The sequence below is a fragment of the Antechinus flavipes genome, chromosome X (genome assembly GCF_016432865.1).
Source record: "Antechinus flavipes isolate AdamAnt ecotype Samford, QLD, Australia chromosome X, AdamAnt_v2, whole genome shotgun sequence".
In the NCBI taxonomy this organism is placed as follows: Eukaryota; Metazoa; Chordata; class Mammalia; order Dasyuromorphia; family Dasyuridae; genus Antechinus; species Antechinus flavipes.
Genome location: NC_067404.1, coordinates 69,449,164 through 69,476,678, shown reverse-complemented (window position 1 = coordinate 69,476,678; position 27,515 = coordinate 69,449,164). Strand labels below are relative to the sequence as shown.

At 36.7% G+C, this 27,515-nt stretch overlaps 1 protein-coding gene across 2 annotated transcripts in view; it reads right to left on the bottom strand.

Annotated features, from left to right (window-relative positions):
- Positions 1 to 27,515, bottom strand: part of PCDH11X (protocadherin 11 X-linked) — a 576,990-nt gene that overhangs the window by 306,973 nt on the left and 242,502 nt on the right. For both annotated transcript variants that reach the window (XM_051969012.1, XM_051969013.1), the window contains exons 5-6: positions 25,097 to 25,171; positions 22,380 to 22,466 (exon numbers count right to left, since the gene is read on the bottom strand). In XM_051969012.1, the coding sequence (XP_051824972.1) occupies positions 22,380 to 22,466; positions 25,097 to 25,171 (162 nt within the window). The remainder of the gene's footprint in view (positions 1 to 22,379; positions 22,467 to 25,096; positions 25,172 to 27,515) is intronic.

Sequence of the window (27,515 nt, the reverse complement as noted above, 5' to 3'; positions counted from 1 at the left end):
GTACTCATCAAAATGGCAAACCAGTCTAATATCATTGCCAAGAAACCTAAATGGAGTCAAGAAGAACTGAACACAAGTGAAAATGAACAACAAAAACAAGCTGAGCAAGCAGGAGAAGAGTTGGATTCCTCCTAGTGGGAGCCCTGGTTCTCTCTAAAAACCTTCTAAATTGGTTTTTGCAAAGGCTGGCCTCTTTCTTCTCACCTTCCCCTTGAGGAAGAGGAACTCAAAAACTCTCCTTGAAAGGTTGCATACTGCCCTGCACTCACAAACTATAGAAAAAACAAATGTTGCCATTTTCTGTATTAATGATGATCAAATTAAGGGTAATATGGAAGAAGCAAGGAGAAATCAGAGCTGTTTCTGAAATAAAAGGGAAAAAATCAAAGTTGCTTCTTGAGATTTTCCTCAATACAAAGATCCCCACTGCTATTGTCCACACCCCCCAACCTTCCCTCATGAAAGCCATGCTGTGTTGAGGTCAAGGCAAACCAGACTAATTGGCAGAAACTGTGAGGCAACTAGTAATAGAATTGCTTCTGTCACTGAAATTCTAAGAGAGGCTCCACAGCTTGGAAGCAGCACAACCCAGCTGTGCAAAGCCTCAGGAAGGCTCGAGGTTACCTTTGAAAATTCAAGGAATCAATAGGAATTCATCGTGTTCAGTAATCTGTCAAAGCGGTGAACTAAGACCTAACTTGAGAAGGAAAATGGGAGCATTTTGTGTTTGTGCTTCTTATTTGCTCTAGTGGCCATGTCTTTGAAATGCTCTTATCTTCAGTTTGGGAGATTTATATAATTTGTGGATTGCTTTTACTTTTTCCAGTAAAGCAACTAATCTATACCTGTGTGCCTGTAATCCTTTTTCCCTCATAGTTGCTTAGGGTTAGGGGTCTAGTAGAATTTAGGATTTGATATTTCTGTGATTCCTAATATGTGCAGTTTTTGAAATGATCATCTTACCTTCTAAAAACAAACAACATTAGCTGCATGGATTTTTCCATGACCCACTTATGAAAGTAGTTGTATTCTTTATTGCTAAGTGAAATTTTAAGAAAATTAAATTTTTAAGGAAAGCAAGAAAGTAAAAAGTCATATACCTTTTCTATGCAATAGGAGAAATGAGACCTTTTTTAATCCTCCAAGTGGCTTCACAAAGGAGATTACTAAAAAAAAATTTAAGTATCTAAAGAATTTCAAAAGCTAAAATGATAATGAGAATATTCCTGATGACTCTTCAAATATGTGATAAAATTATCTGATATTTCAGATTTTATGCTCGCCAATATTTTAAGGGGATTTAGGTGCATGTAATCATACCTTAAAAGTATAGAACTCTGCCTGAAATCAGAAGGAAAAGAGAACACATTTATTTCCTATGTTCAAACAGGGTAGCCTTTAAATTACTTCCACAGGATTTATTTGCAAGAGAACTAATCTGAGGGTACAAAGGAGTAAAGCAAATAACAGTCCCACTTCCTAGAAGATTATTGGATTTTCTGAATTAGTCTGTCTCTTCAGTAGTTAGCTTTAGTGATATTGTTTCTTTTTCTGCTAGGAAATTGTATAAAATCATGATAGCTCTTTCACCTAGTCAAAAAGTCAAAAGAAATACTTCATCCATAAATTACAAAATATTTAATAAAGAACAAATATGCAACAAAAATGTACTTGAAATGAGACTAGATTCAAATGATTTTATCACTCACAGCATCCTGGATTTGTTAAATGTCACGCTCTCTTGAGAAAACCAGTAGATGGTGTAACTCTACTCTACAGTGTCAAACACAATCATGTACAAGGTACTATATTCATGATGGAATGATTATTTTTCATAGATCAGAGCAGACTGCTTTTCATTCAACTGTGTATATGTGTAATTTTGATTCTCTTTCTTTTCTCTACAAAGGAGATTGACTTTTAAACTGGCAATGGAAAAAACAAAAATGTCTATAAGGGAGAGAGAATTAGCTCTCATTCTACCTAAGAAGTAAAAAGATATTAGGAGATCACTAGATTCCCTTGATAAATGCAAGCCACCTGGTTCAAATGAACCTCATGCTTAGATGCTGAAAGACCTAAGCAGATGTGTTTGCTGATTCACCATCAGATCACTGTTAAAGTAGCCACTGACTATGGAAAAGGGCACCTGAACTAAAAAGAGTTTTTTGTTCAGTCATTTTTCAATCATGTCTTGTTATGGGCCAGAACTTTTGTACTTGAAACAAGGATTCTTACAAGGTGTTAAATAAGTGGAATTGCTGAGACAGTGGTGATCTAGTTTAGCATAGATTAATAATTCTCTAGTTTAGTACATGTACTTAGTACTTAATATAGTTCCACAACATTCATACCTATATGATAATGGAGTAATGTAACAACCAGCAAGGACTTCCAAGATTCATTCCATCTTTGGTCAAGCTCCTGGGGGACCAGAGGCTTGGATTCAGAGTCAGTGAAGACAAGAAGACTGGAGGTGGGAGCTCAAGTTCTTGGAGTAAAAGAGAGATTCATTTCCATCTCCATCAGCCTCTTGGTGACTGGTCTGGCCTCCTGCTTCCCCCACTGAAACCAAGACTCCTGAAAGGCTCTCAAGAAAGCTAGCTGGGCCCCAGGCAAGGAAACTTAGATTGTGAAGGAGATAATAAAGGATTTGGACTTTAATACCTGACTATTTTTGTGGTGATTACTCTACTGAAAAGAAGACTGCTCCAAGACCTCTGGAAAACCCATCAAGAACACTACAATGTCTGACTTGTTGTAATCCCATTATGGGTTTTCTTGGCAAAAATAACAGAGTGGTTGACCACTTCCTTCTCCAGTTCATTTAATGATGAGGAAACTGAGGCAAATAGAGTGAAGTGACTTGCCCAGAGTCACACAACTAGGAAGTATCCGAGGCCAGATCTGACTAAGGAGGATGAATTGACTAGCTACCAGCCAAAAAACTAAAGAAAGGCAAATGTCCCGATTTTTTAAGGGAAAAAAATGGAGTCTGTTTGACTTGGATTCCTGGAAAAATTCTTGAAAAGATCATTAAAGGTTATAATTGATGAATATTTAGAAAAAAGTGGTGATTACAAAAAGCCAATGTGGCTTCATAAAGAGTAAGACTTGACAAACTAAAGTCTTTTATTTTTTTGACAAGATTCCTAAATACAGATTGGGAGAGATTCTGAGCTATTGTTTACTCAGATGTTAGCAAATCTTTTGATAAAATAACTTACTATCTGTGAGGAGAAGAAGGAGCACTTGCATCAGATGATATAATCAGATGGATTCAGAAGTGGCTGGGTGATTAGGCTCAAGAAATTATTGTTAATAGTGTCAACAGTACAGAGGTCTCCAATGGAGGAAGAGAAAGCTGATACACTGAATGAAAAAGTTTGGAACTTAAGAGACTTTGACAAAGAGGAATGGTGGGATGAATCTAAGATATAATTCATTAGGGGTAAAAGAAAAGTCTCATATTTAGGTAAAGTAGCAACTCCATAATGATAAGATGCAGGAGACATGGATAAACAGAAGGTTTTTTTTTATCTTGAGGTCATAGAAAGCTATAATCTCAGAAAAGACAATGAAATGACAATGAAAACACATGAGAAAGGACAAGGAGGTGATGGGCCCACTGTCCTTTGTCACTGTCATTCCTCATCTTGAGTACTGTCTTCAGTTTGGGGTGTCACGATTTATAAAGGACACTGATAAGCTGGAGTATCCAGAGGACCAAAGCCAGGAAAATGAAAGAACCTGAGCTCATGACATATGAGAAGTTGTTAAAAGAAGAAGGAATATTTAGCCGGGATGAAGGAAAAGTAAGAGGGTACATGATAGCTGTGTGGAGGGCTGTCTTATGGAGATATCAGATTTGGACCAAAATGCAGAACTATGAACAAAGAAAGCAGATTAGTCTCAATATCAAGAATAGTTAGAGTTGTCCCAAGTGGAAGACTGCCTAGGTAGGTGATTAGTGCTACCCTCCAGGATATCTTCCAATAGCGTTCAGATACTTGTCAGGGACATTCTGGGAGTGACGGATTCCAAGGGAGAGGTGGTCACTGAGGCTTCTTTCATCTCTTAAATTCTATGATTCTGTGCGTGTATAAATAGACATGTGTAATATGTGCCTAAGAGAATACACCAAAATGTGTTTTTCATGTAAATATGAAAGGTTAAACATTTAATTTAGTTGGTGGTGGTAGGAACCACTAAAGAGAACCTTAAGCCATGCAGTTCCATCAATGTTATACCTGATTGGCAGGACCATATCTCCCTCAAGCCAATCTGGATTCTGCATGTCTCCAGAATGTCTGAAGGAAATTGTTTCCCCCAGACTATCTCATGAGATCCTGTTTGTTGATGAAAATAGGGAAACCAATTAAACAGCTAAGGTTCCAGATTTTTTAAAAATCAAAAGCAATATGGCAATGCAAAGGGCCAGTTTTAGAATTTGGAGGACATGGGCCATTTTTAGATATGTGGGGAAAGAGATGAGATGAACGAAGCTGTACACAGCACCATCTAGTGTCTGCAAACTGCACTGCATAATGTACATTCAGGTGAAGTCAATTTTGGCTGTAATTTTCAGTGGCTGATTTCTTTATGCAGAATCTCATTACTATTGAATAGAAAAGGGCAGGAGGATCTAGGGACTCATACTTCCACATGTCCTATCTCAGAAGGAGGGGGTTCAGATAGGTGGACCAGTATGACTGCTTGGAGGCAAATGAGCTTCATCATAGTTCACATTTGTAAAAGCTTTACAAGATGCGTTCCTCCTAACCATCCCAGGAGGTTGCTATATCATTACCCTCATTTGACATCTGAGCAAATCTAGGCTCAGTGGTTAAAGTGACCTGCCTTTGATCATGCAGAAGTAATTTCTTAGAGGCCACTTTCCTGCCCACATCTCTCCTTGACACCTAATTTCAGAATGCTTTACACTGTATCATGCAGTCTCTGTTCTCCAGATACCAATCTATATGAACCATCCAATAGATTATAATTAGCTTGAATCAAATAACTAAGATGTGTCTGAGCATATTCAAATTATTTGGGGAAAATGTACCAAAATGTCTACCACTTTCTATCTCAGAAATTACATTACTGCATCCTTAGACATAGGACTGAGGGTATTTAATAATTCATAGATCAATAATGTTCAAGAGAAATGAAAATTTACTGTATTAACTTACCTATGTGGAAATATCAGTAAGAGGGACAGAAGGCATAAAATGTTTCTTGGCTTATAATCATGGAAACCAGCTTAAAATCTTACTATGTGACTTTGGGCAACTCATTTGACTTTGACTTTGACTTTACTTGGGCAAAGTGCTTTAGGCGCCTCAGGTGGATACCCTACTATTTGTCTGGCAAGTCATATTCTTGGGATTATTCCTGTTTCTTAAGACTTGCAGTAGTACTGGATAGGAGCTTAGTCCTTAGACAGATAACTTAATTTGTTAATATTTCTTTTGTTAAAAATTTAAATGTTCGAGAAATTATTTTGATTTTAAAAGTAAGATTTTAAAATATTTGTTAAACACCTAAGTTGTGTTTGTAGAGGTCAACTGTAGATCATGACCTGAGTTATAGAGCCCTGAGGAGAGCTTAGAATAGCACTTTCCCAATGGTGTCCAAGGTCAGGCAGAGCCTGCTCGACAGGAAAGCTGCCTCTGCAGCATTGTTTAAGAGTGTGAGTTCTCTGTAACTAAACCATATCTCTCGCTCAAAGGAAATCTGGAATGACTGCTTGTGCCTCCGCATGACACAAAAATGTGTATTCAGAGCAACCCGTGACCAAATTGAATTCTTTGGCAAGGATGCTGTAGCTGTGGAGCACCACATGGGAATCCTGTATTTCAGGACATAACAATGACATGTACCTGAATAGCCTATTTCCCGTATGTGCCCCATTCTAGACCTACCTTATCTATACCTCTGAAATTATGATCCATGTCGCAGAACTCAATGAATATAAAATAAAGATGGCAAGCTTAATGGTACATATTTTGTGCAAATGCAGTATTGCAATTTTCTAAAAGTACATAGGCCAACCTCAAAGCTGAACAAGTCTCTGGAGTTCTAATGCAAGCAATAATCTTAATGTGGTGAAGAGTCCAGATCAATGCCACTATTTCTTTCAAAAGATCATCTCCCTTCATTATCATTGCTGTAAATTTGCTTTAATTCATTCCCCTGACCTTAACCAGACATTTGGTGTAGTGGTAGTGATATTTTTATATATAAAAAAAGAAGTGATTTGTTTTTATGCAATTTAATAGCTCTCCCTTTTAACTTGGATATATAAGATAGTCAGGCCTTATATAAAAAAGAACAAATTAATGACACTTTCCTCCAAACCTGTTTGTCTCTACCCCTTCTAGAAGGAAGCAAACCATAAAAAAACTACCTATTTACTGGATTCTTTTCTTTTAGATGTCCATTGGCATATTTTAGAAGGAAAACTTTTCTAAATGAAAAATGACTTTTGAAAGAGAATTTCTTATTCACACAAATTCTTCTAGGGTAAACAAAGTTACCCATGGCATATGGACTTTTCCTATACTGGAAGAAGGAAATTTATATATATATATATATATATATATATATATATATATATATATATATATATATATAATATATATATATATATATATATATATATATATATATATATATATATAAAATGCCTAAGCTGTTGTCTTTACTCGCTGCTCTAGCAGAAGTGAGTGAAGGAAATTTATATATATATGAAAAATGCCTAAGCTGTTGTCTTTACTCGCCGCTCTAGCAGAAGTGAGTGAAAGATTGCAATAATTTGACTGAGAATTCCCAGTTGTCACTTTTGGTACTCTCACCATATTATACAGTTGTGGCAGAATGAAAATGAGAAAGTCTGGACCAGTGACAGATATCCTTCATTCCCTGGCTCTGCTACTCTAGCCTAACTAGCAATGGAGAATATAGATGTTGCATCTCCGAGACATGTGATTTCTTGACTAGACACACTGTTAGTGGCAGGATATTGGTGAATAACACTAGCAGCTTAAAAGAACTCCTCTAGCAGAATCAGAACTGTGACTTAAGGTGAAAAGCAGTACTTGGACTTTTGCCAAATGAGAGACATAGAATATGTTTCAGGTCTCTACTGTTCCCTTGGTCACTGGATCAACATCCTTCCTAACAAACTTCAATACAATTCAATACAATTTTGTATATGGGAAACCACTGAGTGCCAATCTGTGTCTGATGGCATTAGCTTTTGTGACACCTTTGTAATGACACAAAGTAATGGTAATATGAAAAAACAAAATAGAACAAAACAAAAGCATGCATTAGAGACAGAAAAATACAGAAAGAAAAAGTGACAGTGAAAAACACAGAGAGAGGCAGAGAGAGAGACAGAGACAGAGACACACATAGAAGTAGAGAAGCAAAGACAGAAAGAGAAAGAGAAAGCAACCAATCAGTCAGAAACTCTCAGACTTAATCTAGAACCCATCAGAAGAAAATATCAATACTCTTAGGGCAGTTTTTCTTGATTTACGTATTATGGCAAAGAAGTATTAATGCATATTTCCTTTCCTATTATTATCACGCTGAGACCAATATCCTTATACTTAAATTTTCTGAAAATACTTATGCAGCATAAGTACATCTATTTCAGAAATGGTCTTGATTTTTGGCGTGAGAAGAAATGTCATCTAACTATAGAATCCCTACTGCTTGCAGTCCATTGACTTTAATTACCTAGTGTAATCCACAGTACATTAGTTCAAAGCAATAAAGTCATCAACATTTCTGGATTTCCAAACTTGAAAAGGGATTTAATTCATTTTGGTGTGAAATGATACATACTGAGTCTCAGTTGGTATTTCGATTTCAGAAACAAAAACACCATCACAAGAGTTATAATATCTAGAAGTCATAAGATTTAGAGGATTACTCCAGCAGTACCATTGTTACCTGTGCAACCATGGGGGAAAATAATTTAACCCCTCTGGCCTCAGTTTCTTGATCTCAAAGATGGATGGGGATGGCATGATAGATTCCTAAACTGCCTTCCAGTTTTAACATTTTACTATTTGAACACCAGATGGATTAGAGTTGGGTATATTTTTTCAAGAGAAAAGAGAAAACAGGCCAGGCAATTTTCCCTCTTGAAACACCAAAGATAGGGGTCCAGTAAACGAATGAGGTAGTCACAGGAGTTGGAGAACTCCTTCTTTTAAAGTATTCTCTCTCCCCCTCTGAGTTTGTCACTTAGAAATCAGAATGAGGAAAAACTAGAAGTTCAAATCCAAACTCCTTTCCTTGCTCCCCAGGTGAAGAAAATTCTTTAACGTGACTACTTTAAAAATACACGATAAATGGCAAATGTATTTCATGTTGCTAAATGAAATATATAAACTTGCTCAAGATAACATTTATCCAGATTGAATACTTTAATCTTATTTTGAAACTGTGATTAATGTAAAAATGGAAAAGTTACCATATGATTCTCCACAAAACTCATGTCAACCACACCACTTTTCTGATATTTAGTTAAACTCTTCAGGTAGCATTATGGAAGTTTTCAAGTTCATGATTTGATCTTTTTTTCTGTAGGCTCTTAGTACCTATTGACATTCCTAGTAACCTCCTTATGGAATCATACAGTAAACTGGGAATTCGACTGTCTAGATTTTAGGATTTATATATCGGAATGATTTAACAAAAAATACAACAAATTCAAATACTTCTGTGTTGAATGATCCCACTGCTCACCTGTATGTTTGACTTTTCTAAGATGATAAATGAGGATGTCATGGCAAGACAGGTGAAGAGCATATGGGTATTAGATGTTATCCTCGGTCTATGATTAAAGGCTGCCTAAGATAGCATGTTTATTTCCACCACTATGCTTTTGTTTATATTGCCTCTGGACTACATTGATTTTGGAAGAGATTAGTGAAACTGATGACTTTGTACATCTCTGCTTCACTTAAATTCAATTCACATGGGAACCAAGACATCAGCCTGTGTTGTCACTAGCCCTCTTCACAAACAAAGAACAAATGACCACAGTGGTCATCTCCTAATCTCCATATCCCATAATTTCCTCAACCTTAATCCTCTTTCCACTGTTAAGATCCTACACGATCTTCATGTTTCAGCTCAAATGCCACATCCTCCATGAAGTATTTCCCAAGGACTTCCCTGAATTGATCTCCCCCTCTCTGGAATTCTCTAATTTTATAGTATGTGCTACACAATTTAACACTGAGTTCCTATCTTTGGTTATCGGCTAAACTTAATACATGCTTGTTAGATTGATTTGAATTGTATCTCCCACAAAAGAGCAGCATGATTACCGAAAGGGGAGGGGAAGAATAGCAATATCAGGCCCCAGTGTAAAAATAATTTTTAGATAGTTTTGCCCAGCATGAGAGAGAAAAAATTCTACTCAAAATGACTATAAAATCCATAAAATATCTGGGAATCAATTTGATAAGTGGCTAATGGACTAAAAGGAATACTATCTACTTGACATATTTCCAAACTAGGCAGCAATTGAATGAAAATTATGAGACCTGGGCTGCATTTCCAGCTTTTTTATACTTTTGTACTGTGACTTCAATCAGTCCCTTGACCCTACTGTGCTCATTGTCTAGATCATTCAAGCATAAATAATAATATTCCATTTAGTGAACAATGAGAGATTCACTGAGAAGAAAATGACTGTAGCAGGAATATTATATTTTCCTTTTTGCTACTGTTTGCTCAATGGCTCAGTGATGGTGGAGTCTATAATTGTGACCTGGTTGGTGCCCTCATCTCTCTACTTCATGATTTTGTAAGCAGTTCAATATCACCATTTAAAGATAGAATGGAGTCTGCTTAAATGTCTTACTGAAGAATTCGACCACTATCTCCCATAGAACATTGTCCCTAAACCCCAGGTTGGGGACAACATTCCATCTCTGCCATGTGAAGCACATCTGTAACACTGTAATGAAGTTAGTTAATAGTATGTTTATCATCTGGATTGCCTCTTAATAAGCTCAAAGAAATTTGTAAGCTCTGTGAAAAGAGAATTGTGCCTTTTTAGAACTTTGTGTCTCCTCCAATATCCAGCCTGATATTTTGTACACAGTAAACAATTAATAAACATGGATTGACTGAATGAATAAGTGAATGATATTCTTGGGACTAAATATAAATTAAGTCACTGTCTAGTTAGGCACCATGGGATAGATAGTGAATCAGAGAATCACAGTTTGAATCCCAGCTCTGCTATTTATTATTTACGTGACCTTGCAGAAGTCACTCACCTTCAGGACTCAGTTTCCTGGATTTCTACGGTCCTTAAAGCAGTTGGCCTAATATTTATTATTAACATATGATTTAAGGGGCCTAGATTGCTGGGATATTTTTGCTCGTTGGGGGGGTGAGGAGATATGTTTGCTCTGCCATGTGTTATGCATATTTCATAAACTGCACAGCATCAAATGTTAATTAAGAAATGAGAACACACACAAACATATTTTGTTTATTACTATAAGAACTAATAACAATAGTTCATATTGACATACTTCAAGACCTACTCCTGATTCTCCCAGAGCCCAACCATCACAAGAGCAAGTCAGGTGTTTCAGAAAAACGGCATTCACTTACCTAACTTAATAGAATACCGAGTCTTGCTGTTTTATCATAGAGAATGGTAGCTTAAAGACCTGTAAGGTTACAGAGCTCCACAAAATCATTTTGATTTCAGCAAGATGATTCTATTTATTCTATCTATCTATTTCTATCTATCTATCTATTTATCTATTTAGATCCTATGAAAATGGCAACACCAATTCTGAGAGGTTAAAATGAATTACACATTCTCTGCTAAAGGGTTTCACACAGGCTTTTCTGCTCTCCTTCAAGACACTGTCTTGATGCTGTTTTTTCTTTAGTCATCCTATTTTTGTCACTATTATTATTTTTCACTCTCAAGAATAGTACTATTCACAAAGTATATTTTTAGAGCAACATTCCACATATTCATTGTGAAAAAATATGTACTTGTTTAACTTTTCTGAAAGAGGATATTCAGAAGATTTTCTTTCCTGGATCGCTCATGCTGTTCATGTTGCTTTGCTTATAAAAAGGGCAAGAAATGATTAAAGAAGAAGCTATCAGTGATTCAAAAGTCATGAAAAAAACCTATCACTTCCCCTGCACACACAGTCACTGTCACATAGATTTGTCCAAAGCAAAAGCAAAAGGGTCCACGCAAATCTGTTTTTTAAGTTGTTATTACTAAATTTTAAGAAAAATCTCATCTCAGAATCACAGGCAACAACAACAAACCATGACAGAAAATGACATTGAATGTCAATGCCAGTGCCCCAAATAAGCAACTCTTGAAGTTGCAAGATGAAAAAGAAATCACTCTCGACCTCTTAACTACATTAGGGATGCTCAGCATCTCAAGCATCCTTGTCACATTGTCTTAGAGAACAAATTGCTGAAGAGAAAGATACAATTGGTTGAATACAAATAAGTAAAATTCACTGAAATTAGCATCTAGTTTATAGAACTTGACACACACTGAGCCTAAACAGAAACTAAAATATCCAAGGGAAGGAAGGAAGTCACAGCAAACATATTCTGCAGGACAGATTTCCTCGTGGCAATGGGTTCAAAGTGGCCGAGATGAGCGGAAAAGCAAGATGATGGAAATGTGGGTGACATGAACCTCTGGAGAAAAGGTTATCTGTGTGTTTGTGTATACAAAGCAATATTTTACTATGTAAAATGCACACGCAACATGAGGATAGATATGAGGGTAGATGTCATTTCATTCATTGCTAAAGGCCTCAAGGTAAGAATGTCACCATATTCAATCCAAAAAGCCATTAACCAAGGACATTTCCTTGGCAGCCACAGAAATATCTTCTAGTGTTTAAATGCAACAAAACTATTGAGTGTCAGCCTGCTGAGGCCTCTTTATCTTATAAAGCTCGTTATATTCTTCTGTCATCAAAGCTCAGAATCAGAGATTGTAAGGAACATCTGGTTCTGTTTGTTTCTCAGAATTCTCAAGTGTGTTCTTAGAATTCTTCTGTATTTTGTTGTTAATTGCTATTTTGTCACCAACAGGATGAAGATTCATTTCTCACCTGCTTTATTTTCCTCTCTTAACTTTGCTTCAATATATTGTTGTCCTCAAGACTAGGTTCACTTTAAGCTAATTTTCTCTAGATTCTGATGGCATTTTGTCACCAACAATTATTCTAGGCCTCCTATTCAGAAAGGAAGCAAGTAAAAAAAAAAGGAGATGTGGAGGGGAATGGCAAGATTACAGACTTGGGATGTAAGAGATCTGCTGTTAAGTCCCAGCTCAGTCAGGAGCTGTCTATGGGTGAATCGGATAGTATCCAATGTGTTTCTTCAATACTTACTATGTGTAGAAAATTGAGGGGGGGGGCTACGAAGCTCAAATGAGATAGCCCCCCAACCTTGTGAAATTTATAGTCTAGTAGAAACAAAGGGCATTCACAGAGTAATTATAATATCAAATAATACAGAATAAAAGCAACACAAAAGTATAAAACAAAAAAGCTAAATGATGTTCAAGGGCTAGGGCAAAGTCATTATTGACTGGGGGAGATTAGGGAAGATCTAACAAAGGAGGTGGCATTTAAAATTGGTTCTAAAGATCGGCTACCTTGGAAAAGACTCATAAGTTGAAGAACATGAGTGGGGATGATGAGGAATTAGGAAAGCATAAAAGCCATAGGTAGTATGAGTAGAGCTATAAAGGAAGGAGAACAGAGGGTATAGTTAGAAGCATTGAGGAATACTGTTTTGCTGAAGCAGAAACTATTTGGAGAATATGATATAAATTTCTAAAGATCAATTGGTACCACACTTTGCAAGGCCATTAATGCCAAACAAAGGAGTTTTATTTGGTAAGCACTAGGGATCCAGTGAAAATGCTTGAGGAGCCGAGTGACATGACCATATATCCAGGCATAAGGAAAAGGATTGTGACAGTAATGTGAGGACTACATTAGTAAAAGGCAAAAATAAAGGCAAGAAGACCTGTTGAAAGGCTATTGGAGTGTTCTAGAACTTCAGTAATGAAGGTCTGTATTAGGGCTACAGTAGTAGAAATAGAAAAGAGATGATGCAATTCAAGAGATACTCTGGAAGTAGAATTAATGACTTGCTAATCAATTGGATATGGCAGATGAGAGAAGAATATTAGTAGTATCTGCAACTAGTCAGAGTGAATCATTAATAAACACGTATTAGGTACCCACTATGTGACAGGCACTGTACTAAGTGTCTGGCACAGAGTAAGTGTTTACTAAATTATTATTAACTGACTGGTTTTCATCTTCTTTCACACAAAGCTTTCATTTCTTCATTTGAGATCTGCCTGTGCTTATTTTTGGACCACTTATTTACTGAGTAATGTCTCTTAGTCTTCTACATTTGTATGGATTCATTATGGACCAAGGATGTAAGATCTTTAGCTGAGAAATTTAGTATGAAGACTTTTTCACAATTAATTGTTTATCTGTTGATTCTAAGTTTATTTGGTCATGAACTTGGAAACAATTTGGGCCAATTTCTTGCAAACATCTTGGGCTGAAGTTGTACTGGCTTTGAAAGACATGCAGGCTGTTTTTCTGCTAATAAATTATTGGAGAATACTGTTAATGAAGAGAAATGCTGTGGTCTTCTCTGGTGAGCAATCCAATAGCAACTAGGGGAACAGATTTTTGCTCAACAAACCAGGTGCTCTTCTTCACTGTCATGGACTTGCTGATAGAGTATTTTCTGAAGCTCCCCTGGTAAGTTCTTTCCAAGTTAACTGAAACCTGGCTAGAGGTTTACTTCCTAAAGGCCTAATGACAATGTCTTTTGGGGTACCTTGTTTTAGATTGTTATGCTTGATTTTCAAGAATTCTACAGTCAATTACAAAAGGCTTAGAGATGATAGGAGCACAGTGCTCTAGGATGCGTACTAAGGGGAAATGTCAGCAGGAAGTAACAACCCAAGAGAAGGCCTATCAACTTCAAAGTACAAAAAAAAAAATAGCAAACACAATAAGGAAAAAAATTCAAGGTCCAAAAGGCTTGAGACCAGCTAAATTGCTCTAGGACTACAACTTTGGCACTGAGTGTATTCACAGTACAGAGACCCATTTTATATCAATACACACAGGATGTAAGACTCACTGTCATCTCAGATGTGTCAACTCAACTTCCCACTAGGGAATGCCAAACTCTCCTCTACATAGAAGATAACTGTCTCCTGCGGGCAATGGGTTTACTCAAGATTTTTGGTGGGAATTGGGGATGGACACACCAAGGAATCAGTCTTTTGGAAAAGGCCCTCATTGGTCTTCTCCTTTAGTTCTGCCTCCTTGACCAAAGCAACTTGGTTCTAGTTAACACGAGAAAGAATTTATTACAAAAGTTGGATATGTTTTATAATTGCTACTGCTGATAAATACCAAGTGTGACTTTTTCTTCTAGGACCATCGTTAAGTTGTTAGCTTATTATCAAATTAATGCAAACAGTTAAATTAGTTATTATTGCTCATTTTTAGCCTATGATTTGATGCCAGTCTGGAAAAACATAATACATCATCTGAATGAAATCCACCTTTTTTTCCCTCCTAAAGGCTCAATCCTGTGTAAAGGCCATAGAGCTTATTTGATGTATAGGATATTTTGCTGTTATTTCTTCAGATGATGCCAAAGGTCCCTTCCAACTCGGGACGAGATAAGCCAGGCTTTGGGGAGTCATTCTTACATGGCGGCCGGTTCTTCACATTGTGACTACATGGCATCCCAAAGAGCTAAGGGGAATCATTGCTGCATCTGCATCTATAAAAGTTATCATTCCCATGACCTCCACACATCAGAGTCGAATGTATTCCAGGTTGTGCTGTGTGGGCTTCTTTGTTGATTTACTGGAAGTAAACACACAGGGTTCCCTAAATCAACCTTACAGGCCATTAAGGGCTGCCTAAAACCACAACCCATATAAGTCAGAGAATTTGGAAAGAAGTAAAAAGCTGTCTGCACAGATTTAGCTAAGTTAAAGTTTGTTTTGACATTAGGCACTGCATGAAGAATCGTGTGCAACAGCACGGGTCCAAATTTATGTGTGGAAATGATTGTTTCAAAAGTTTAGGATAAATTCCTAAACATTTCAGATTTCCCTCTGAAATCTGGAAAACCCCAAACCCATGCCCGATTTCATCACAGTGACCCTGGGAGTAGATTTGTTTGTATATGCTATAAATATTTGCTACTATACCCTCCATCTAGTTAGCAAATACCAACGTCATATTTATCAACTTATAAAAAGTTGATTGCCAGTCCTGTGGCGCTCAACAGCTCTGAAGGCATGATCGCCATCTGTTGTGACAATGGGGATTTCTCAGCTCGGGGTGCTCACAAACCTGCTGGCTGTGGACTGTTACCCATCTGCCATGCTGCCATGGTCTATTAACATGCCATGGGACTCAATGGAAAGGCAGGTCACACCTGAGAAATGCAATCTGGGAACAGGTGTTATTCCTCTGTGAATAGAACTATAGCATTCAGAAACAGTGACATTATAAAAGGACCAGACTAGCTGGGGCTTGGGAGTCTGGTCACAAGGGTATGGATTTCGATCAGCACTGTCCATATTACCTGGAAAACTATCCTTGCAAATGATGTTTGTGCCTCAAGGGATGGAAGTTTATTGTTCGACCTTCCATTCACACTGAAATAGAATTAGCAAAGGCTACAAGTCACTGTATTCTGACTTTTATGGATATAGTAAATTATACTTTTGACAGACTAGAAGTCTTTTTTGATAATCAAATGACTGCCTCTAATTCCTTTGCTTTTGGTAGTACTAATAAAATAATAATAGCTACCACTAGGTACATGGATAGCAGGCTTGTGTTAGATTCAGATGGGTTCAAATTCTACCACTGACATATACCTGCTGAGTATTCATGGAAAAGTCCCTTAAATTTAAGAATGCTGATGAATGCAAGAGTCACCCAGAATTCTAGAGCACCCATAATGGAAAGTGCCACACAGCTACTTCAAGAGAGGCACAATGGGATGCACATTTTAGACACAGTTAATGGGGGCATCTGTTTTTGGTTGGCTGTGCATATTTGTGACAAGGTTTTGTTTTTCTTTCTTTTTCTTCAGGGGGAAAAAAAGCAACAAATCAATGCTTTTCAATTAAGAAATTAAATTAAGCTACAAAAGCTTAAAATGAATAGTAACTTAACTTTTCATTACACTAATGAACTTGCGAAGACTTTTAAAGTTGCAGATGAGTTTCCAAATGGTATTGGCAGCAGTATTTTCCACACAAGAAATTCACTATTCTGATGAATAAAAAGGTCTGCAGATCAAATATTTATTGAATGTCTACCATGTTAAAACTAAAATTTCCATAAAGCGTTCTGGGCAAATGTACCTCATATAGTTTTCTAAAAATCTAGGGCAATGTTTTGACCAGAAAAATGACATATGACTGCACACTCCTAGTACTCTTTGAAAGTTAAGTTGTACTAAAGGAGTACTATATTTAACTACTGCAATCATCAAATAATGTATAATTGAAAGCATACCCCCCACCCAAATGTCTACTGGGTAGAACTTTCTCTCCTTCTCTACCCAGAAAGGAGAGGTGCAACTGAGGGGATGGGAGAGAGAACATTGCAATTCCTGATTTCCCTCCCCTTAGTGCGGGAGCACTAAAATATCTCTCTCCCACTACCTCTACCACTTAAACCCTGTCATTTTGCTCCTCTGTAACCACACAGACAACCAACACAGAAGTCCCTGTGGCCACCAACAACATTCTTTGATTGGAGAAAAAATTCCCTGGCTTGAGCTGAACTCCTCCATGAAATCTTTGGTGCTCTAAAATTCTATTATTACTTTGTTATCTAAAAGTTTTTGCTTTTATTATGGCAATCTGTCATTACGCCTAACTACTCAACATTCCTACTTCTCTCCATTTCCCCCATACTTGGTTTTTTTGTGCCCAAGGGATCCCCAAAGATATTCTCCATCAATGAGACTTCCACACTAAAGCTTTGGCAAATCTGATCTAAAATTTCTCCTATGTAATAGTCAGCTCACATTTTCCTAAAACAGAGTTTTCCGTATCATACAATGCAAAGATAGCCAAAAAAAACCACATCCTGCTCTTTCAATCAAAAGCTAATTGCTCAGCACTTTGTAGAAACATGAATTATGAGCTATGTGGTACAGAATGGAGTTTTTCCTCTGTGTGTATATGTGGAGCTTAAAAGCATTTGCCAGGGTGCCATCTGATGGGAAGACTGAGGCTGATGCCTGAAGAAAGTTAATGGTTACGAGTACCTTGAAATCATCGTGTTGTTTCCTTACCCTGAAGAATCTTACTGAGAAACCACTATGGCTACAGAGAATTCCTGATAGAAATGGTTCCACTGAATGGACATGCATATAGAAGAACATGCACTGAATGGATATGCTGCTTAAGGACGTTTGCATATTGGCTCATGTAATTAGGCCCAATCTAAAGAGGATGTTTTTTTCCAGTTATCCCAATCCCTTAATCCTTCTTGGTTGGTGAGCAGAGACTCTGATTCTGGGCCCTAACCTGCTCACTGAAGCTTAACTTAAAGTTGCTTTATTCATAAGCAGTCTTAAAGGATTGGGAGTCTTCTGTTGGGGACTGGAGGCCACTTAAAATTTCAAGAGTTTCTTTGCTCAGTAAAAATTGATCTGCCCAACTGGGAATTTCTTAAGGGAAGTAAGAGAGAAGATATAGGATCTGATGATAGGAAGTACTACATCAACATTTTTTAAATTAAAATACTGACTCAATTGTGTTATTTGCTATGATTCCAAGATTCTAGAATGTTTGGTTTGCTTTACTTTAAACTGTAGGAAACTGAATTATATTTGATCATAGATAGCCAACCTTCTTTGCCAGTTTTATTGTCAAATTTTTTGACGGTCCCTTCCTCCTTTCTCCTGAGAGTTTCTGTGACACTCTTCTCATCTTATTCCTCTCCTCCCTAAGTTAATGGGTCATTATATATCCCCGACTGCAGATGACTTCAAGGTGTATATATTCAGCTCAATCATTCTATGCTAAATCACTGCCTCCTGGATAGTTCAATCTGGGTGACCTGGACACATCTCTCACTCAACAGATCCCGAAGAGAATTCCTTACCATTATCAACTTCCATCCTACTTCTCTACTATTCTTTCAAAAGTACCACCATCTTTCCAGTTACCCAGATTCATCACCTTGGCATTATCTTTCTTTGTTGTTTTTCAGTCATATGCTACTCTCTGTGACCTCTATTCTTCACTGTCCTCCCAAGTCTAACTCAGTTATCAAATCTTGCTGTTTCTACTTCCACGATATCTGTCACACCTGTACCTTTTCATCACTCATAGGCACTGCTTTAGTTCGGGCCCAAATCGACTCTCACCTGGGCTTTAGCAATGGCTTTCAAATGAGCCTCCTTGCCTTATCTCTTACAACCACCCTCCACACTCCACACTCCACCCAACTGCCAAAATAATTTTCCTAAAAGAAAGGTCTGACCTTGTCACTCCCATACTCAGGAAACTACAGTAGTTCCGTCCCTACTGCATAAAAACAGGCAATTTCTGTTGAAGCCAAGACTTGACATGACTTCCTGGGATATTTGTTACTTGAAAAGAAACCTCCACATGACTAAGGTATGGGATTTGTCCATTAATGTATCATATGCTCTTCTCATTGCAGCAAAACAAAATCATGAACCACAGATGCCCAAGTAAACATTATAGATGTGAATAATAGATGAATATCAGCAATAACTATGATTTTGCCTATTCTCAGACTTAGAGTTCCATAGGGGTATTGTCATGGAGTTGTAAGTTAGATTGTGGGAAAGTATAAAAAGTATAAAAAGACCCTAAGTGGCCAGTTTCTGTCTTATTTTAATGCTTTTGGCATACTGTGTTTCTGCTCAATGACCACATTCATTTTTTGGAATGTAAAAGTGGAAAAAGTTGTTATATAAAGAAAAGAGACCAGCTCTACTGGGGAATATACTTTTTTGGATCCCACTGCTTTTTATGGCTAATTTTGGTTTTATTTAAAGCCCTTATATGTCTCTATCCATTCTTTCTGGAAAGCTACAGATAAGCAAGTCTCATATGATTCTTATATATGCTTCTCTTAGGAAAGAGCTACCCTTCACTCTGCCTTAGCTCTGTGGGAGTGTATATCCTTAGGTATGAATTCTCCCAATTTTTCATGAAAATAATGAGGATATGTGCATGGAACTCTGCCTTATTTTTGTTTAGGCAAGACATACACACACACATTTCACTTAAATTCAGGTAAACACCTTCAGGGACATGCTTCAGGGTAGGGGCGGAGGAGAAAGACTTGTCTGTTAGAGAACATAAATTCAGAAAGTATGTTTTCTCTCCTGAAGCTACAACTATATACAGGGGACTCAAATCTTTCTTAATAGTAGCCTTAATCTTGAAGCAAGGGGTTTCTGATAACAAATGTTATTGCTGACATCCATATGATCTCTGAATTTTGATTTCTGGGACCCTGGATCTGGCCAAGGATGGAACTTTGAAAGCTGATAGTGATGAAGCCATCATGGAATGCTACAGTCTTTATGCAATGAAAAAGAAAATGCACACCAATTCATAGTATGTATAAATGTATAAAAAAGCATATATAAAACAGAGCAATCTGCCATTTTTGACCTAATCTCTATGTTCTCTTGTTACTATATAGTTATGAGAGTGTGAGCTCTAGTGAATGTTTGGGACTACTGACCTTGTGCATTGGAAATGCACTCTGGGAGATCTGATTTATCTTCTTTGGTTGATGAAATTCATACTGGTAATAAAAAACTGACTTAGAACTCCCAATTTTTTTATTTCCAGTTGTATTACTAAAACATTTTCTAAGGATCTTAGCAAAATTGCTGATCTTTCTCTAAGGAAATGGAAACATTTGTATTGATTTTCTCCACTCAAAGAATAGCTGACCTATGCTTTCATGTTTCCCACTTTATTTCCATACAGTTTAACAGTTGTCTTGGACCTCTATGGGGGGGCACTCTATGGAACTTGTTCATTGCTCATTCAGTTCCCTAAACTTCCCTATAATATGACTTGTAACTTTTGTTTAAATATCAAGGTAGATATATGTTTGTAGGAAATATGAATTGAAATGTTTTTGTAGGAAAATTGAAAGCAAATGAGATTTTTGGAAACCTACATCATATCAGTAATTCAGCTTAGTTTGACTGTGTTCTTTTCATGTACTAAATGGATCTTCTGCTATCTAGTTAATGCAATGTTTTCCAAATAATCTAGCCTTGGCTTCAAAAATAGCTTGGAGGCAGGGAAGACAGGTTTAACTTTTTAGAAGTAACATAGTGTATGACAGAAACTTAGTTGGAAACTCCTTTTTTCCCTATGCCTGTGCAAAGTAGTATTACAATAGGGTGTCTGCTAATCTCTACAATTATATACTAGGGCATGACTTAGACTAGAATAAAATCCATTGACAAGAAAAGCTTCCACTTATTGAAGAAAGTAAACACAAAGAATCTCAGGCAGAAACCACCTGAGATAGACAAAAGGCTAATGTTTCTAATATATTCTGATCTAATATAGGTAGAGGAATATGAAAAATATACTAATTTGTCAGAACTCAATTGAGCAGATGGTGTATCTTATGTGAATCATCAAGATTAAATATTTCCCATCCCTGGGGTATTTTTGTATGCCTGGCACTAATCTACTTCTATTTATCAATCCAAAGAGCTGGATTTTATTTGAGTAGGTCAAACAACTGGACCTTGGGAGGAATAGGCTAACATCAGGAGCCTCTCTTGAAAGCAAGTATTCTCATTACTTCAAGAGAGTCTAATATAAAATGTCAGGAATCTGTCTGTAATTTTCTGAGAGGCCTTTCTGGATATTGATTTAGTTGAAAGTGTTATTTTGTTCACACCTCAAAATAGATCCCTAATTTTTCTTAGGTCCTGAATCAGAAATGACCTATACATAATATATCTAACTCAGTGTGGAGAATTCAGTAAAACTTAATTAACTGAGAATCCAGTAATTCAACATTTTGATCTGTAGAAAAAAAGGTTCTTCCAAAATCTAATTGTGCTTAGCAAGACCTTTCTTCTTAAACGAATAATGTCACATTACAAAAATATCCTACAGGAAATACTTTGAAATACTTAAAAAGACAAAGCCCCCTCATATACTTCAGGAGTATTCATCAAAATGAAAATATACAAATATGGTGATTCTGCTCCACTATCAGTAGTACAAATACTCTGAATTATTTTTGCAGGAATAATATTAGTAATAACTAACATTTAAGTAGCATTTACTATGTTCTAGGAATTGTGCTAAATGCTTTCCATTATCTTATTTGATCCTTATAACAAGCTGAGAGGTAGATGCTACTATTTTTACCCCCGTTTAATAGATGAGGAAATTGAGGTAAACAGAGGTTAAATGAATAGTCCAAGGTCTCATCCTCTTCACTGATGAAGCTGGATTTGAACTCACATCTTCCTGATTCTGGCCTGACACTCTATGCAATGTGCTACTAAGCTGGTCAGTAGTGATAGTGATATGTATCTATTCCTTCACTCTTTCTTGAGCCCTCTTGTAATCAATGACATACAGCTCCAAGTAACTAGTCTATATCTATGAAAGAGTGAAAACGACTACATTAAATGGGAGTCAAAACTTTGTTTCATTAACCAGATAAATCTATTCAACTGAGCTATCTAGTTACAGAGAATTAAGACCAGAGGCTTTTAAAAAGGTTCCCTAATGGCTACCATGAAGCTACAGGTTAAATGAAAGAAAAATCAAGATTAGGATAATTTTAGTTGTGGTTTATACTTGAAAGTAATAAAATCATATTCCTTTACAAACTTTCTGTCTTTGAAATTGTCACTTATTTAGATGGGTGCCCACCTTCATCAATCACAACTTGATTTCACCTAACGGGCCTACTCGGAATGAGATTCAATCGATAACGTTCTAAGTGATCTGGATTATAGATAAAATCATTCCTTTGAAGAGTCATTCTCAGGTTATTTTCAGTCCCCTGACCCAGGGTCTGATTTACGTGTGGGTAAAGTAGATAGGTGTATCTATTATATAGGATAAGAGAAAGTATTGACATAATTCCATCATTCAAATAGCTTTCCTTCCACTAACAAGCTATCCTTGTGAAATACAAATCATCTTGAGGAAAAGTCATAATGAATATAATGAATATTTCTCATTTTCTAATTCTTTCCCATACCTGAGAAGGAATCCAGAGGTCCACAGGGGTCTCCTGAATAGCCGGCTCTCTCAGCGGAGTGCGAGGTCTAGCAGCAGGCATCAAATGCTTTTTAAGAGAAAAAAAATGGAAAAGTATATTTTGTTATTAGTTAACAGCAAACACTATCAGCAATGGCTTGGAACAAATATATCTCAATGTATTTTTTGCAATATACATATACACCAGTAGCACTTCATAATGATTTTTCTTACTCTGCACTGGGTCCAGGATAGCTTTTTCAGATAGCCTTTTGTCAGAATAGCCTTTTTTTTTCAATCCAAGTTCTTTTATTTTTTTTTTTATATTTTATTTTATTTTATAATAACTTTATATTGACAGAATCCATGCCAGGGTAATTTCTTTTACAACATTATCCCTTGCACTTGCTTCTGTTCCAATTTTTCCCTTCCCTCCCTCCACCCCCTCCCTTAGATGGCAGGCAGTCCTATATATGCTAGATATGTTGCAGTATATCCTAGATACAATATATGTTTGCAGAACCAAACAGTTCTCTTCTTGCACAGGGAGAATTGGATTCAGAAGGTAAAAATAACCCGGGAAGAAAAACAAAAATGCAAATAGTTCACATTCATTTCCCAGTGTTCTTTCTTTGGGTGTAGCTGCTTCTGTCCATCATTTATCAATTGAAACTGAGTTAGGTCTCTCTGTCAAAGAAATCCACTTCCATCAGAATACATCCTCATACAGTATCATTGTTGAGGTGTATAATGATCTCCTGGTTCTGCTCATTTCACTTAGCATCAGTTCATGTAAGTCTCTCCAAGCCTCTCTGTATTCATCCTGCTGGTCATTCCTTACAGAACAATAATATTCTATAACATTCATATACCACAATTTACCCAGCCATTCTCCAATGGATGGGCATCCATTCATTTTCCAGCTTCTAGCCACTACAAACAGGGCTGCCACAAACATTTTGGCACATACAGGTCCCTTTCCCTTCTTTAGTATCTCTTTGGGATGTAAGCCCAATAGAAACACTGCTGGGTCAAAGGGTATGCACAGTTTGATAACTCTTGGGGCATAATTCCAGACTGCTCTCCAGAATGGTTGGATTCGTTCACAACTCCACCAACAATGCATTAGTGTCCCTGTTTTCCCGCATCCCCTCCAACATTCATCATTATTTTTTCCTGTCATCTTAGCCAGTCTGACAGGTGTGTAGTGGTATCTCAGAGTTGTCTTAATTTGCATTTCTCTGATCAATAGTGATTTGGAACACTCTTTCATATGAGTGGTAATAGTTTCAATTTCATCATCTGAAAATTGTCTGTTCATGTCCTTTGACCATTTATCAATTGGAGAATGGCTTGATTTTTTATAAATTTGAGTCAGTTCTCTATATATTTTGGAAATGAGGCCTTTATCAGAACCTTTAACTGTGAAGATGTTTTCCCAGTTTGTTCCTTCCCTTCTAATCTTGTTTGCATTAGTTTTGTTTGTACAAAGGCTTTTTAATTAGATATAATCAAAATTTTCTATTTTGTGATCAGTAATGGTCTCTAGTTCATCTTTGGTCACAAATTCCTTCCTTCTCCACAAGTCTGAGAGATAAACTATCCTATGTTCCTCTAATTTATTTATAATCTCGTTCTTTATGCCTAGGTCATGGACCCATTTTGATCTTATCTTGGTATATGGTATTAAGTGTGGGTCAATGCCTAATTTCTGCCATACTAATTCAGGATAGCCTTTTAAGAATCCAGGCTAACACAGTAGGTAAAAGAGCTCTAGATGATCTTTTGGTGTGGATATCCCTTCTAAAGGGAAGTTGTGTGGTCTAAGGATGAAGGAGCCAGGCTGAAGCCACCAGGACCTGGTTTTAAGGCCCACCTCTGACTAGTCATTTAACCTAAGGGCCTAAGATATTCTATAAGGCAAGAAAAGGTTTGTATTGATAGAGTGTCCCTTATGAGTTTCCTAAATCAATGAAATCATAGGTCTAATGGTGCAGATTTCATGGGGTTGGGGTGACTTCAGAATACAATAGCACTGCGCAGGGGAAGTTAAGGTGCCAATTATAGAGTTCTTGTCAGAGAGCAACAGGAAAACACTGGTTCATTATTAGATTGAAGGCACCCAAAGCCAATTTTGTTTTGTTTTTCTCCTTGACCTAGCTGTGCTCTGACCATTTCAATAGACTAAAGACCTTAGGACACCCTGTCCTGCCTTCAATTTGAAGTCAAAAAGAGCTATCTCCCCAGAATCAAATGGATTAAGGGACTGGAAGGATTGCTTCCCATGATACTCTAATGAGCACTAGTATAATCAAATTTCTTCACACCAAAGATAATTATACAAAGTATGCCTTCACTTAAATGCATTAATTGATGCTAAAATATCATAAATGGGGTGTGTGGGTTGAATGATGTAACAGTGGGACTTTCAGACTTTATAATGAAGCTTGGTTATAATCTATTAATGATCTTATCATTTCTTGTTAAATGGCGCCCAGTAGAGCAATATTACTCCACTGATCTCTATCTATAGAGACAATGCCATACTTTAAGTAATGAAATGATACAAAAGATGGGATCTATCTAAAACTTTGAGGGTCTTTCCAAGCATACAATGAGATCTACTGCTTTAGAATCTCACATGCAAATTTGCTAAAGGTTTCTAGGAGGTAAAACAAAGAATCAAACACAAGCTTACAAAATTATTTGCTTTCTTACCATAGGGTAAGTCCGGATAGTGATCACATTTGGATCCTTTAAAGCAGAGTCAGTTATCCCCAGCTCATTTGCAGCCTGTTTGAGGGGGAAAATGGAAAAAAAAAGTTTAGCTATATGCTAAGAACAAATCAACAGGAACAATAAACTATTTAAAATACAAATAAGAGGAAAAAGAAGAATTATTGATATAAAATTTGCTAAGGCTAGAGAACCCATAAATAGATAATTACCTGATATCATTTATGCTTTTTTCAATTATTTCCACCTGAGTCTAATTTCAGTTTTATATTTCCCTTATTTTTGCTTCTGTGAAAATACTTCATTAAATGACAAACCAATGTGCTTGAAATTTTGATGGCAAAAGTTTGTCTTAAGACTTGTCGACATATTTCCTAATGGATGGACACAAGTGAAAAAAATTTAACTGATAAAAAGCAGTTACCACAAGGGGGCTAAAAGTTAAGAGACCACATTAGCCAGCAATCTGTTACTCTCTGTTAGAGGTAACACCAGTTGAGATCACAAACAAATTTGTAGAACTCTATAGAGGAGAATGTTGGAAGGAAAGGAGAAAAAACAATTTTATAAAACAGCAAGACACAATAAAAATGAAAGAGAAACATCTAAAGAAAGCTCAGCATGAGACTCATTTAAATTACATAATGACAACTACATTTCTAGATGAACCTCAAACAACAACCTCAAACAATTAAGGCTTCTGGAACCATTTTTATCATCAATCACAAAAGAGCTACCACTCTAATACCTCAGGCCCCAAAATGCCATAAGAAGAAGTAGAAACAGCACTAATGAATATAAGGTTAGAAATATCAGCTATATCTTACCAAGGAAATGTATGAACTACCTCTAAATGATAGAGAAATTATTTTACAAGACATCTCAGGGAGGAAGAGAAATAAATGGAATCGGGTAGGTCAATGATATTATTACCCCCCCCCAAAAAAATGCAGAGAGAGAAGATCATTACCTAGTAATTCATATGCTTGCTTTTTCATCTTGAAAAAGTCTCTATGGCTCTGGTGTATTTAGACACCCAGTATTAAAAAACATATTGGATCAGGATCAGAGAACCTGGATTCAAATCACTTATCCAAATCCCATTTCTGACTATTTACATCCTGTATGATTTGGGGCACATCATCTCACGCCAAGCTTATAGCCTGTTAATATATGTTTACCACCAATATCATTGTGGTTGTCTTCTGCAAGATCCAAATGACAAGGGGATTTTCCAATAGATATCAGGATCCTCTAGACGCCTTTGTTTGCAGCTGACCCTGTACAGATCACATTCTGATTATTGGGGTTTCAATAAACATTTAAAAGTAAATAGTTATTCCTTCAGCTTTTAGAATGCCAAAGTTTGGGTCATGAGTTCTGCAGGAAAACTGGAGGAACTCAATTACATGGTTAGAGGACCTACCAAACAAAGCTTCTAGATAAATAATAAGGTGACCATATTTGCTTATTTCTCTACAATGATATAGGACAGTTAGGTAGTGCAGTGAATAGAGCATCAGGCCTGGAGTGAGGAAGATCCAAATTCAAATATAGCCTCAGATAATTCCTAGTTGTATGATCCTGGGCAAATCACTTCACCCCATTTGCCTCAGTTTCCTTATCTGTAAAATGATCTGGAGAAGGAAATAGCAAATCACTCCAATATCTTTGCCAAGAAAATCCCAAATGGGGTCACAAAGAGTCAGACATGACTAAACAAATGAACAACTATACACTGATATGATATGACTAATTTACAAAAGTATTCACAAGTATATGGAGTTGTAACACAAAGAATAAAAGACAGAAACAGAGAAGGCAACACAATGTTAAAAATGTGGAGAGAAGGAACCCATTTTCACTCTGGCTCTGCCACTAACTTGTACCTCATGCTAACTCTTGAAGTTTCAACTTCCTCATGTAGGTAAACTGAAGACACTAGACTAGTCAGCTCCAAGAATCACTTCAGCTCTAACATTCTATTTTAGGCTACCAAGGTGCTTTTTTAACTTTCTTTTTAAATGCCTAAGTTTCTGGGAATTGACTGCGTTTTTCTAAGGAACATTAAGTGTAGTTTGGCAGTGTTGCTTAAGGTGACAAAGATCATATCCAAGGTTCTTGATGAGAAGAGAAATAACTCATGAATTAGCTATGAAGGAGCCTTAAGAATAAGAAATTATGTTTGTATAAAGCTTTTAAAAAAGACTTTTACTGAAGGAGATTCTCAATCAAATCTCAAGAGAGAGCCACGTGTGTACTCAGCTTTTAGAAGTTTGTATTTTTACCAAGTCTATTAGAGTTACATTTTCCATGCATACTGTAAGCATCTGATTTAAACATACTCTGTCAACTGTGAACAGTTTGATGACTGTCAGAACTGTCTTCTATCACCTACAGA